The sequence below is a fragment of the Molossus molossus genome, unplaced genomic scaffold, assembly GCF_014108415.1.
Source record: "Molossus molossus isolate mMolMol1 unplaced genomic scaffold, mMolMol1.p scaffold_m16_p_6, whole genome shotgun sequence".
Classification (NCBI taxonomy): Eukaryota; Metazoa; Chordata; class Mammalia; order Chiroptera; family Molossidae; genus Molossus; species Molossus molossus.
This window is the reverse complement of record NW_023425399.1, coordinates 22,330,949-22,343,731: the sequence shown is the minus strand read 5'-3', so window position 1 is coordinate 22,343,731 and position 12,783 is coordinate 22,330,949. Positions and strand designations below refer to the sequence as shown.

General features: G+C 49.6%; 1 protein-coding gene and 1 non-coding gene across 2 annotated transcripts in view; one reads left to right on the top strand and one right to left on the bottom strand.

The window, feature by feature from the left end:
- The window catches only part of EFCAB8 (EF-hand calcium binding domain 8), a 60,864-nt gene that overhangs the window by 42,649 nt on the left and 5,432 nt on the right, over positions 1 to 12,783 (top strand). The window contains exons 16-23 of the mRNA XM_036244730.1: positions 1,668 to 1,895; positions 2,886 to 2,956; positions 3,825 to 4,029; positions 4,877 to 5,089; positions 6,117 to 6,248; positions 8,544 to 8,765; positions 9,335 to 9,472; positions 12,399 to 12,567. Coding sequence (XP_036100623.1) covers positions 1,668 to 1,895; positions 2,886 to 2,956; positions 3,825 to 4,029; positions 4,877 to 5,089; positions 6,117 to 6,248; positions 8,544 to 8,765; positions 9,335 to 9,472; positions 12,399 to 12,567 — 1,378 coding nt within the window. The remainder of the gene's footprint in view (positions 1 to 1,667; positions 1,896 to 2,885; positions 2,957 to 3,824; positions 4,030 to 4,876; positions 5,090 to 6,116; positions 6,249 to 8,543; positions 8,766 to 9,334; positions 9,473 to 12,398; positions 12,568 to 12,783) is intronic.
- On the bottom strand, positions 11,405 to 11,511 carry LOC118619403. The gene has a single exon (XR_004957183.1). It is a non-coding gene; the product is annotated as a U6 spliceosomal RNA (small nuclear RNA).

The window sequence follows — 12,783 nt, the reverse complement described above, 5'->3', positions numbered from 1 at the left end:
GCTGGCAGGAGCGCTGGGAACATGGGGCAGGACCCAGAGCTCCTGGCGAGTCCAGATCCCCGGGGCAGTCAGGGCAGGTGGCAGGGTGGTGTGAACTTTCATAGCTGTGGTGGTGGGGGGGGCAGCGAGGTCCGAGGTCCGAACCAGAAGCAGCCCTGCAGAGGGGCTGGCCCAGGATGAGATGGGAGCACGCCGCTTGGCCGGCGGACTGCCTGATGCCTCTGAGCCTTGCTGCCGCCTCAGGTCCCTTCTGGACAGGCCGCCTTCTTCACGCAGGTGTGAGATAGAACACTAGGGGCGAGCTGCTCTGCAGGGTCCCTGAGTTGCAGGGTGCCGTTCCTGGGCGTCGTTTTCCAGGGAAGCCCTAGTTCAACTTTGTCCACTATGGGAAGAGAGGGGCCCAGGCTGTGGGCGGCACCCCGGTCCTGAGTAGGAACGTCTGGGCTGGACAGGACAACTGGGCACGTGGTTTCCGAGATGTAGGGACAGACAGGGCTCCTGGGCCCTCTGCTCGCTTCCACTTGGTCCCCTTTTCTGGCCCGGGGTCTGGGCAGGGCAGGCTGTGTCTGCTGCAGAGGTGGCCTTGGGCTATGTGAAGCCAGAGCTCATCTCTCAGCACTTCCCTCTGGTTCTGGCTCCCAGCACCACCGTCCTGCACACTTTGGGCTCTTCAGTTCCTTCAAACAGTTTTAACCACCAACCTCAGCTTTTCTATACATTCTCACCAGGAGGGTTGGTCTGAAATAGCCTCACTACTACTGTTGCATTGGAATGCTTGTAGTGTCCGCAAAATGTTGCACTCTGTGGAGTGACCGTCTTTCCAGGCACAGGCCGATGATTTAACCGCTGAGCCAAACTGGCCAGGGCGAGTGACCGTCTTTTACTCTCAATAAAAACCTTTTTTCAGCCCTGGCCGCTTTGGCTCAGTGGTTAGAGCATCGGCTCGAGGACCAATGAGTCACGGGTGTGATTCCGGTCAAGGGCACGTACCCTGGTTGTGATTTCATCCCTGGCCCTGGTTGGGGTCGTGCGGGAAGCAGCCACTCGATGTGTCCCTTTTACATCGATGTTTCTCTCTCTTCCTCTCTCTCTCCCTCCCACTCTATCTGAACAACAACAACAAAAATGGAAAAAATGTCCTTGGGTGAGGGAAAAAAAAAAAAGCTTTTTCTGACTTAGAGATTATTTTCTCTGGATAGATTCTGATAAACACCATTCTTTTTCTTTTTTTAAAAAATATGTTTTTATTGATTTTTTAGAGAGAGCGGAAGGGAGAGAGAGAAACATCAATGTGAGAGAGAAACATCGATTGGCTGCCTCCTGCACGTTCCTCCTGGGGATCGAGCCTGTAACCCAGGCATGTGCCCTGGGACCTCTCAGTCCATGGATTGACCCTCAGTCCGCTGAGCCACACTGGCTGGGCCTGATAAACACCGTTTCTGAGTTAAAGGGGATTTCACCAACCGGCCTTCTGAAGGAGCTGGTCTGGCTTGCACTGTCCTGTGCTCAGAGTAGAGGAAGGCCTGTTTTCAAGAGGGGTGATCTGACAGCAGGGGTCCCTGAACGCCCATCTTCTCAGTGCATGGAGGGGGGCTGCAGGTGGAGGCCACCCTTGGGAGAGGAGGCACTCTCCTCTGCAGAAGCCCAGACCGTGCGCTCCCCCACAGGTGGTGAGCGGCTCTGTGAGCGGAGTAGTGAATGTGTGGGAGATCATGACAGGCAAGAGGATGATGGAGTTCTCTGTGACCTGCGACCAGCAAGTGGAGCTGACTGCCATGTCCCTGGATGAGTCCGAGCGGCGCCTGCTCACGGGTTTGCGTGATGGCACGCTGAAGATGTGGAACTACAGCACTGGTGAATCCCTGCTGACCTTCCCCAACCCAGACAAGCTGGAGGTCAGTCTGACCCATCAGATGGGGTTGGGGGGCAGCGGGTCCTTGAGAAGCAAAGCACAGCTCCTGTGACTCCGGGCCCGCTGTTCTGTATGCCTCCCCGAAAGGCTGTGCAATGGGCTGTGCGGCGTCATGCCTCCCTGACCTGCACCTGTCCCTCGTGGGCGTTCTGCAAATGTTAGCTGCTCCTGCTTCCAGTTTGGAAGTGCGTCTGATCCCATGGACGAGAGCTTGGGACCACAGGCCTAGCAGTGGCTTAAGGGTTTTGGAGCCACCCGTGTTGAACCCTGCTTGAGAAATGCCTGGCAGGGATACAGGGACAGTTTGTGAGTGTGGCATAGTGCAAAGCCAGCAGTCCCACTTTGGGACATGAGGCCATTACTAACCCCTAAAACACAGTCCTTTAACCAACTCAAGAGGAGCACCTGGTCAAGAAGTCAGGGATCTGAGTACTAGTCCAAATCTTACCACTCAGTCATTTGACCTTAGCCAAGTCACTTGTCTGTTTTCCAGTTATCCCCTATAAAGTGGACATGGGTACCTACCCTATCTGCCTCCTCTAAGTCCATCAATTGCGATAATGGCATGTGAGAACACCCTGAAAAATACGTGGTAGTCCCTGGCCAGTGTGGCTCAGTTGTTTGAGTGTCATTCCATGCACCAGGAGGTTGCCGGTTCAATTCCTGGTCGGTCGGGGCATGTGCCCAGGTTGTGGGCTCAGCCTCCAGTAAGGGGTATGCGGGGGTGGCTGGTGGGTGTTTTTCTGTCTCATCAATGTTTCTCTCTCTCTTTCTCTCCCTCTCCTTTCCCCTCTCTCTAAAATCAATGAAAATATATAAAAAACCACACATGTGGTGGTATCACCTCTAGAGAATTCCCGTTACACGGAGAGTGCTGGCTTCTCGCTTGGTATGATTAGGAAGACGTTCGAGCCTGGAGTGGTTGGTTTTCTCTGAGGTGCCTTAGAGTTCTGTTTTCCTCCACCTTCCACAGATCAGTGGCATTGTGCACATGAATAAAGTGTTCTACGTGACCGGGTGGAACAGGAGAATCACTTGTTTCGTGTGAGTAGCAAGGGTGCGTGTGGGTGGGCAGCTCCCTCATTCCTGGCTCTGCAGGTGGTGGGAGCACCGGGCAGGAAGTCAGTGGTGGGTAACGTCCAGTGCTTCATCTGCTCATCCACCATTTATCCTCCACTCCTTAAGGTAATGCGCTCTGGGCTTTGTGGTGGTGCTGGGGATGGGTATGGACAAGAATGATGATTCCCCATCCTCCTGGAGCTTCCAGGCCGATACAGATGCAGATCAAATAACTTCATTTATAATGATACATTCTACTGAGAATGAAACATTCTATGGCGAGGGAGGGGGTGGTCAGAAATCTGATTTAATCTCGGGCGGTCGGAAAAAGCTCATCAAGGATTTCGTGGGTGGAGTGGGATCTGAAGAGTGAGCAGGAGGGTCTCCGGAAGCAGCAAGGAGCTTGGAATAGTAGGAACATTGCAGGCAGAGGGAAGAAATATATGAGCAAGGCCCCTTTCTCCTCAGAGGGCCTTTCTAGGGCAATGTTTTCCCCTTCTCTAAACCTGATCCTTACTCAGGTGACTAAATGGCACAAATCTGAAGTTTTTTGTTTTTTTTTGTGGTACGTGCCCCTAGCGGGAACCGAACCCAGGACTCTCTGGTCTGCAGGCTGACACTCAACCGCTGAGCCAAACTGGCCAGGGCTAAATGGCGCAAATCTGTAAGATTAGTTGCATAAAGCCCTAGGACAGGGCCTTTACAGTGGACACATCGTAGGTGCTCAGTAAATGAGGTCAGCGGGGCAGAACTTCAGCCCTGCTCCAACCTCGGAGTGCCCTCCTCCGATCAGTGTTCCTGCAATGGAGCTTTAAGGCTGAACTCTCAGCTCCCGCCTCTGGCCTGTGTGCAGGTCCCACAAGACCAAGTCGGTGCTCCAGTACCACCAGTGGCAGACCTTCCACACGGAGGACGTCCTGAGCGTGGCCAAGTACCAGAACCAGTTCCTCGGGACCTCCTCCTACAACGGGGACATCTTCTTGTGGAATGTCAATCTGTTCAAGCCCGTCCTCAAATTCAATGCCTCTGAGAGCCCCACACCCATGCTGCCTAAGAAGGTGTGGCCAATAGAAATGCACTCTTCTCTCTTCTTTCTCTTAGCTGTGGGCCAGAATCACATGGGGCCTGGGGGGGAGGGGGGAGGGAGCATCCCAGGAAGTAGAGGGGACAGTGGTGACTTTTTCTGGAGGAGGTTGGGAGCTGGATAGGTGGGTAGGTGGTAGTTTCTATAATTATCCTCATTTGACAGATGAGGAAACTGAAGCACAGAGAGGTTGGGCATCTTGCCTAAGGTCACACAGCCAAGAAATGATAGATCAAACCCAGGCAGTCTGACTCCAGAGTCTGGGGTACTGGTTCTGTTCTCTCCAGTAGATTACTCTGTCCTGGAAGATGGCTCGCATCTTACCTGTTCCTACGACACATTACCACTCCGGGCTCACTGAGCTCATGGCAGGGACTTAGGAAACTTACACAGTCTCTGAATTGCCATATCTTTGCAAATTAAAGCTGGGAGGGCCTGTGGGGTCACCTCATCTAGTAGTGTTTGGAACATGTTGGGAGAGATGCTGAGAGGCTGTTGTAGGGGCTTCTCCCAGCTTTTTATCTATTTTATACTTTGGAGTTTCCCTCAAGATAAAAAACAGCCTCAAAAAGAGTTAGAAACCACTGTCCATTTTACAGATGGGGAGACTGAGTCCCTCATGGGAGCTGTCTCCTGCCTGTGGGTACTTAGGGCACTAGAGGTTGGCCCAGGGACAGGGTCATAAGCTCGGGGTTTGATGCCTCTAAGGGTACTTGGCTTCTGAGAGGTGTGCCTTGGTTTCTGGGAGATGGGCCAGGGAGACCCTGCATTTCCCTCTGGGATACTGCCGTGCCCCAGGGGCTGTTCTCGCTCTGGCACAGGTGCAAGAAGAGGACTACAGCTCATTCATGAGCCAGGGAGCCTGCAAGCCCTGTAAGGAGCAAAAGAAGTGGGCGTACAGAACCTCTGTGCAGCCTCTGGCGCCCAGCACGAAGACTGTGGCCAACACCAGCCTGAGACGGAACCTGACGTCAGCGCCCCCTGTGATGAGACACCCCAGAGACAAGGAGCTGGATAAGCCTGTGCCCCTGCAGGTGGGAGCAAGAGCTGAACCAGGTGGCCACCCTTCCTCTCTAGCCACCTGAGTTTCCCTCCTGCGTGTTTCTTCCTTCTCCGGAGGCACTTTCTCCACAACGCCTTTAGGTCTGTTAACTCACTCCTCTTGAGTGTTGTGGGCTGGGCAGGGCACCTCCCTGATTGGGCTCATGGTATCCAACCCACTCTGCTGCCATGGTCCCTTCCCAGCGCAGAATCAATACCAGACCCAACGTTAGAGCCCGGGCTGCTTTCTCTCTTCCAGCTCATGTTGCCCCAGCAGAGATGAGCCTGAAGGGCTCACCTTCCTCCCCAACAAGTCTTACCTCCCTGGAGGCTGGACTCCCAGGTGCAGGCAAACCTCTTCCCTCCTGCTCTGAGCCCTGGTGTCTGCCCCAGGATAAACCCTTCCAGGCTTGACTGATGGTCCTATTTGGGGAGGGGGGAGTAAGGAGAAAGTGCAGGAGCTTCTCTCCTCCTCCTCGCTGGGTTTGGCCTCAGACCCTGCAGTGAAGACAGTAATATTTCTTGTGTGGGACTTGGAAGCCAGTCAGAGTGTCTTCAGCAGTTAAGGTCTGACCCTCATTCCTGGGAACTGAGACTTGAACGAGAAACTCCACCCTCCCCAAACACGCACTATCTGTCAGGCACAGGGTAGTCTGGAACTCAGTTCTGCCGGGACTCAGTTCTGCTGTAAGGGGCAGACACTGGGTGTCACTACCAGGCGCTCATACCATCTCCGAGGATCAGGGTTGTACCGCTGTATTTAAGTCTCCTGGAACAACGGCTGTGCACACCCTTCATCCTCACCTTTAGCCAGGGAGTCTCTTCCAGGACAAAGGAGGGCTTCCCCAGAAGCACACTCAGGTCTCTCGGACCCAGGCTCTGTTAGACACCAGCTATGCCTTCCACAGGTGTGTCTGCTGCGGACCGGTGGCTGCTCTTGCAGCGCCTGCCTCTGGGCTCTGTTCCCCACAGGCCAGGGAGACCCCTTATGATGACCTGGGAGGCGCCTTCTCTTTCCAGAAACCACACAGTGCGGGCAGCCTCAAGCTGAGGATGTATTCCGGCAGAGAGGCGCTCCTCCACGAGGACGAGCGGAGGAGGGGGGAATTGCAGAAGAAGGAGTTCCTACAGTTGAACTCATCGGTGGAGAAGGTGGGCCGCGCTCAGGCAGGGTCTGGGGTGTGAGCCGGGCTGAACAGTGGGGTGGGGTTGGGAGATGTAGTGCCTATGAATTTGGGAGTCTGGGGCCCAGCCTGGTTCTCCCAGGGCCTGGAGAGGATGGTGGAGATGCTGGTACTGTTCAGGGCTTGGGTTCAGGGCTGCTGTGTCTGGGGGAAGCTTCACAGATTTGGGGGGTTGTCTAGGGAGGTGAGCAGTGTCCCCTCCTGCTTGGGGCCTGGACTGGGAAGGCAGAAAAGTGGCATTTCCAGAATCCACTGTTAAATGCCCTCCTGTGCTCTGGTAGGGTGTTGGTGACATATGAGGGGGTTGGGTCATCTCTGTTCTCAGTTCCTCCTGTACCTTCCCCCTTTCTGGCCCTGAACACCTCTTGCTGTGCTATCGCCTCTGGACAGGTGACCCCTAGGCCCCTTCCAGCTTTAATCTGCAAAGTAGGGTAATTTAGAGACTACATGGGTTTCCTAAGTTCCTGCTGTGAGCCCAGTGAAAATTCAGATCATAGTTGTGCTGGGGTATGGGGGGATATTTCTTTGATTATTTGTGATATTGAACTTGTTACATATTTGTCATTTAATTCAATGAAATAAATGTCTATTCATATACTTAAATTTTTTTTGGTATTAATCTCAAGCTCTTTATATGCTCTGGAAATGAATCCTTTGCCTCTGTGGTATCACACTGAGGTTTATAATCATAGGAAAATGTGATCTTATATTTTCTTCTAGACAGTTATGATTTATATATTTCGAGTCAGCTTTTGTTCCATCTAAGTAACTTTGTGTGTGGTGTGATGTATGAAACTACTTGTTCTTTTCTTTCTCAACTGGTAGCCAGTTATTCAAACACCAGTTATTGAATAGTTTTATCTTTTCTTCCCTGTCTTAAAGTTCTATCATTATTATATATGATAATCTTCTATAGTCTATTTCTGGATCCTCTCTATTATCCCATTGGTATATTTGTCTATTCGTGCATGTATATCTTATAATTTTAAAAGAGGTGACAAAAGTCTTTATAGACCAGTAATTGTAAGAAAGCTGGAAGGAACTGCATTAACATCTTATTGGTGATTATTCTGGTTATTGGGATCCTGTGGGTGATTTGACTTTTTCTCATCTGCCCGTGCTGTCCACACTGTGTACAGCGCACAAGTACACTTGCCAACATGGGGAAACGCGTGCCTTTGTCTTCGGCTTAGGCACTCCTGGTGCTGTGGCAGCCGGGTCAACGGGAAGCAGGTTGAGCGTTTTGTTTTGGACCTCGGGACAAGAGTAAAGGAGGTGGTTGTGTTGTTAGAGACAGTTGTGGGAACACGTGGGCCGCTACGCTGTAATTTCTGACTTAGCACGAGTCAGAGAGCCTCCAGTTTCCCTGTCTGGCCTGCTGGGCTTCCCACCCCTGACTGTGCTCTCTGCTCACGCGTGGTGGGTGCCGGCGAGCGGCCCTCTTCGCATGCGCGTCATACAGAGTAACTCCCCACTGTGGCCCCCACGGGAGCCCCAGGAGCGACGTGGAAGGTGAACTTGAGCACAGGGGCGAATTAGCAAAGGGCATGATCCAAACAAGACTTGAAGAATTTGGTTAAAGTGCCTTTTTGGCAATGTGTCGGAAGACAGAAACGTTTCACTGTAGTGATATATGAAGGTGAATGGACTCATCCTCCAAATCGCTTTGAGTCGAGTTACAGGTCTTAGAAAATCTTGTTTGAGCCTTAGGAAAATCCAACAACCATTCATTGATCACGTACCATGTGTCAGGCACCGTCATATTGCTGAGGATAAAGTTATGAACAACAACAACAAAAAGACACAGCCCTGGCCGGTTTGACTCAGTGGTAGAGCGTTGGCCTGTGGTCCAGAGAGACCCCGGTTCGGTTCCTGCTAAGGGCGCGTACCTCCGTTGCAGTTTGTCCCCGGCCCTGGTTGGGTCAGGGCCGTGCGGGAGGCAGCCACTCGATGTTTCCCTTTCACATCGATGTTTCTCTCTCTCTCTCTCTCTCTTCCTCCCACTCTATCTGAATAAAAAATGGAAAAGTGTCCTTGAGTGAGGATAAAAAAAAACAAAAACTCCACAAATCCTTGCCCTCAAGGAGCTTATAGTTCAGCAAAATGTCCCTGGTCACCAGTGAGGTAGGAAGGGTGGTGTCCCATCACCATTCTTGCTGGGCTCCCAGGAGGTTGGGGGACCAGGTCAGTGTGGTGGCCTGCCAGGCAGGCCCCTGAGCACTGGTGACAGCGACCAGCTGAGCAGGCCCACTTCCCCACACAGATCATCTTCCTGCAGAGCAGGCCTCGCCTGCCACACTCGGCCGCCCTCCTGAGCAGCTGCATTGACGGCTACATCTACGCCTGGTCCATCTACGGGAACGAAGGCCTGTTGGGGAAGTTCCCCGTGGACACCAAAGACAATGGGGACGTGGTCGTGGGTGCCATGGCCACTGATGAAAATGACTGCATCCTTGTCACAGGGGATAGTAAAGGGCACATCAAGGTGAGGAAAACTGGCACTGAGCCCTGGGGGCTGGCGTCAGCCAAACTTTAGCCGCCTCTTTGCCGCAGGTGGTCCTAGGCTAGTCCCGACCCCCTCTGGGTGTGGTTTCACTTGTGAAACCGTGGGCAGTAGAATGGGTTACCTTAGGAGTCCTCTCCTGTTCCAGTGTGCTTTTGTGAAATGAGTGAGGGTTTGGTTTGGAAGGCCCCTCCAAGAAGCCTTCCCCAGTGAATCCTGTGCTCCGTCATTGTCTTCCCACAACTCCCTCATCCCCCAGCTATGCTTCTTATCTGTGATCAGTGGTCTCCAGAACTGATTTCACTCCTTGTGGTGAGACACAGGCAAGAGTGTCTTGTCCTGGGCCAGTCTCACCCTCTCTGCACACTAGCGGAGGGGTCTGACCTAGACGATTACTTGGACCCCTTCTGGCCCTGGGCATCTGGGGATCTCAGAGGTGTGAGTAAGAACTGCCCCACTGACGTGAAGAGAGGTGGTCTGGGAGGGGTCCACAGAGTGAGCTGGTGCAGGGTGGAGTGGTGGTGGGCCTCTAACTCACGCTTTGTGCCTAGATCTGGGACATCAAGGATTATTGCACAGCTACCGACGGGCAGTCATCTCAACCCCGTAGAAAAAACAAGTTCCAGTACTTAATTCCTAAACCAGTCCAGACCAACCTCCCATACAGCATCCCCTTGGTGGAGAAGAAGGTAGGAAGAGTCCTGGACAATTACTCGAAAAAGTGCCTTCGAGCTCCACTAATGAGCTGGGACCATGGTTCTCATACTGAGATTCTATCATGTTTCCTGTCCAAGGTTGTCTGGTTGATGTGGACAAGTTTTCATTAACCAGAAGTCACCATTTACCAGTAAACACAAGTATGCACACATCAAATACACACACACACTTTCCATGGGCTTTGATGATTACAGTGAGGGCCCTGGAGTCATGCATTCTTTTAAAAAAACAATAAAAATATTTACGTATTATCTTGAGCAGTTAATACATTTACGTAGTTCAAAATTGATATTTTCCTGATGACTAATGGAGTTGAGCACCTTTTTATTAGTTATCAGGAAAATGCAAAATTAAAGCCACAAAGTGATTCCACTACACACCCACTAGAATGACCAAAACTAAAGACAGGCAATACCAAATGTTGGCAAGGGTACGGATCAACTGGAATTTCCACTTCTGGGAGGAATGTGAATTGGTATAATCACTTAGGGGAACTGTTTGGGGAACTGTAGCTACGAAGGCTGGAGGAGCCTATTTTATAATCCAGCACCTCAACTCCTAGGTTTACACCCAAGAGAAATCTATGCTTGAAGAAATATGAATAAGAATTTTGATAGGATTACTATTTGCAATAATTTCACATTTGAAACAACACAAATGCCCATCGACGTAGACCGGAAAAATAAATTGTGGTATAAAGACTGTACAGAGTAATATCCAGCATTGGAAATGAATAGATTACATTTATTCGCTACAAAATGGGGGGGTTCTTCAACCAATTAAAGTGAAAGAAGTCAGACTTTTAATGGGTACTGCCAAACTTCACTCCAGAAAGTTTATACAGTTTTCCAACTTATTAATCAGTTTTGCTTTATTTTTCACAACATAAGGTATTAAGCATTAGCAGTATTCATCGGAGTGAGGGCCCCTGGGTCTATCAGAGTGCTTTGCATAGAGAAGGCATTCAATACATAAATAAATGTTTGCAGTGAAAAGCAAAACAAAACAAACACCCTTTTGGCTGATTTTTAGACAAATGATTTCTTCTGATTTTAATTAAGATATCTGCTTATTAGAGATGTTGCCATATTTCCCTATTTTATTGGCCGTGTATACTTTTGTGAATTGCCTCTGCAGGTCCTTTGCCCATTTTTCTATTGGGTAGCCATCTTTTGTAAATGATGTATAATTATTTAAAAATATATTAAAAGGTATTAACTCATCGTCTGTCACATGTATTGCAAATATTTTCCCCCAATTTGTTATTTGCCTTTTAATTTCATTTATGATGCTTTTAAAATTACAATATTTTTTTGTGGTCAATTTTTTTCCCCATTGTGATATTTCCATCGTCTTTCTATCACTTTCTTATTCAGGGGTAAGCTAAAGATTCACTCATACTTTCTTTTAGATATTTTACGGTTTCATTACAAAAAAATTCTTCAACCTGTCTACTGTTTATTTAGTTGTAAGATATATGACAATAATTTAAGTTTCTCTTAATAGTTCATCAGGTATTCCAGCACTGTTCACTGGGTCCTGCTCTGTGTTACCACCGCTTTCCCACCATTTTTATCATTTACCAAAGTTTTATTTGGGTTGGTTTTTGAGCTCTCTATTGTCGTCCATTGTTCTTTTTATTTTTATTTTTTTCTTTATTGACTTTAGAGAAAGAGGAAGGGAGAAGGAGAGAGAGAAAAAATATCAGTGAGAGAAAACAAAACATCAATGAGCGAGAACATCAATTGGCCGCCTCCTGCATGCCCCCCACTGGGGATTGGGCCCACAACCTGGGCATGGGCCCTGTCTGGGAATCGAACCAGCGACCTCTTGGTGCATGGGTTGATGCTCAACCAGTGAGCCACACCGGCCGGGCCCATTGTTCTTTTTTTTTTTTCTTCTAAAAAAATATGGACTACTTCACGAATTTGCATGTCATCCTTGTTCAGGGGCCACACTAGTCTTCTCTGTATTGTTCCAATTTTAGTCTATGTGCTGCTGAAGGAAGAACTTCCATTGTTCTTCTTAAAGAGTGTACTATTGTGACTTAACATACTTGAATATGGTGAAATATGTCCTCTTTCATTAATCTTGTTTTATTTAATTATGGTCTTGGATATGTTCGCTCATTTTTTGGTTAAGAAGAGTTTATTCTTTCATAGTACAACCTAACCTGATATCTCACCCTCTTACTCACCCTATTCTACCCCCAATGCCCAAGTGGATAGCTTTAGAAGACCTGGATTCTTGTCCTGACCCCATCACTTTCTAGGCACGTGGCTTTAGACCAGTTACCGAGCATTTCTGACTCACCTTTCTCCTTTGCGAAAAGGTGAAACTCATACACATCCTATAATGTTGTTATATTCAAATGGATTAATCTGTTGAGAGGCCACTGGTAAATAATATAGCAATGTGTAAATGCTTTTTATGATCTCCTTTTTTTTATCCTCACCCGAGGACATTTTTGCATTTATCCTCTGATAGAGCAGGAGGGAGAAATGGGGGAAGAGAGAGAAACATCGATGTGAGAAATACACATGTAGTGGTTGCCACCCACACGACCCCAACCCGTGCAGAGACAAACTGTAATCGAGGTACATGCCCTTAGTGGGAAATGAACCCAGGACTCTGGTCTGTGGGCTGACGCTCTAACCGCTGAGAAAAACCGACCAGGGCGCTTTTTAGGATTTTACCAAAGGGGCCAGTGAGGTCCAAAGACGTGCTGGAAACCTTAGGTCACCAGACAGTTAATGCGGGAATGGGTCTAGAACTAGAACCCTGGCCCCTGACCTAGGGTCCTTCTAGAGGGCTCAGCTTCCTCTAGACCCAGGTGCCTTCTGATGAGCCTGTATGAAGGTCTTGCTATAAGTAATTCTCCTGTACTGTCTCCTGTAGATCATGGCTGGCCAGACCATTTCCCTGACTCCCCCCAAGCTTCTGATAACCTGGAGGGGCCATTTGGATAGTGTGGCAGACATCCTGTATGTGGACAGCTACCAGCTGGTGATCAGTGCTGGCCAGGACCAGGACATCAAGGCTTGGAGACTCTCTGGCGATGCCATTGGTATGGGTCCTACTGAAGCTCAGCAATGCCCCATGGCCCTTCCTGTCTCTGTCCCTGTTAGAACATAAATTGGCATAAACCTTATATCCCTCGGGATAGGGGTTTCAGGCCACAGCAGCTTTCTTTGTTCAAATAGTATTAGAGGATATGAATCTATTCAATTGTGCATTCGGCAGTCTGTCCATTCATCCATCAACTATCTGTCTACCCGTCCAC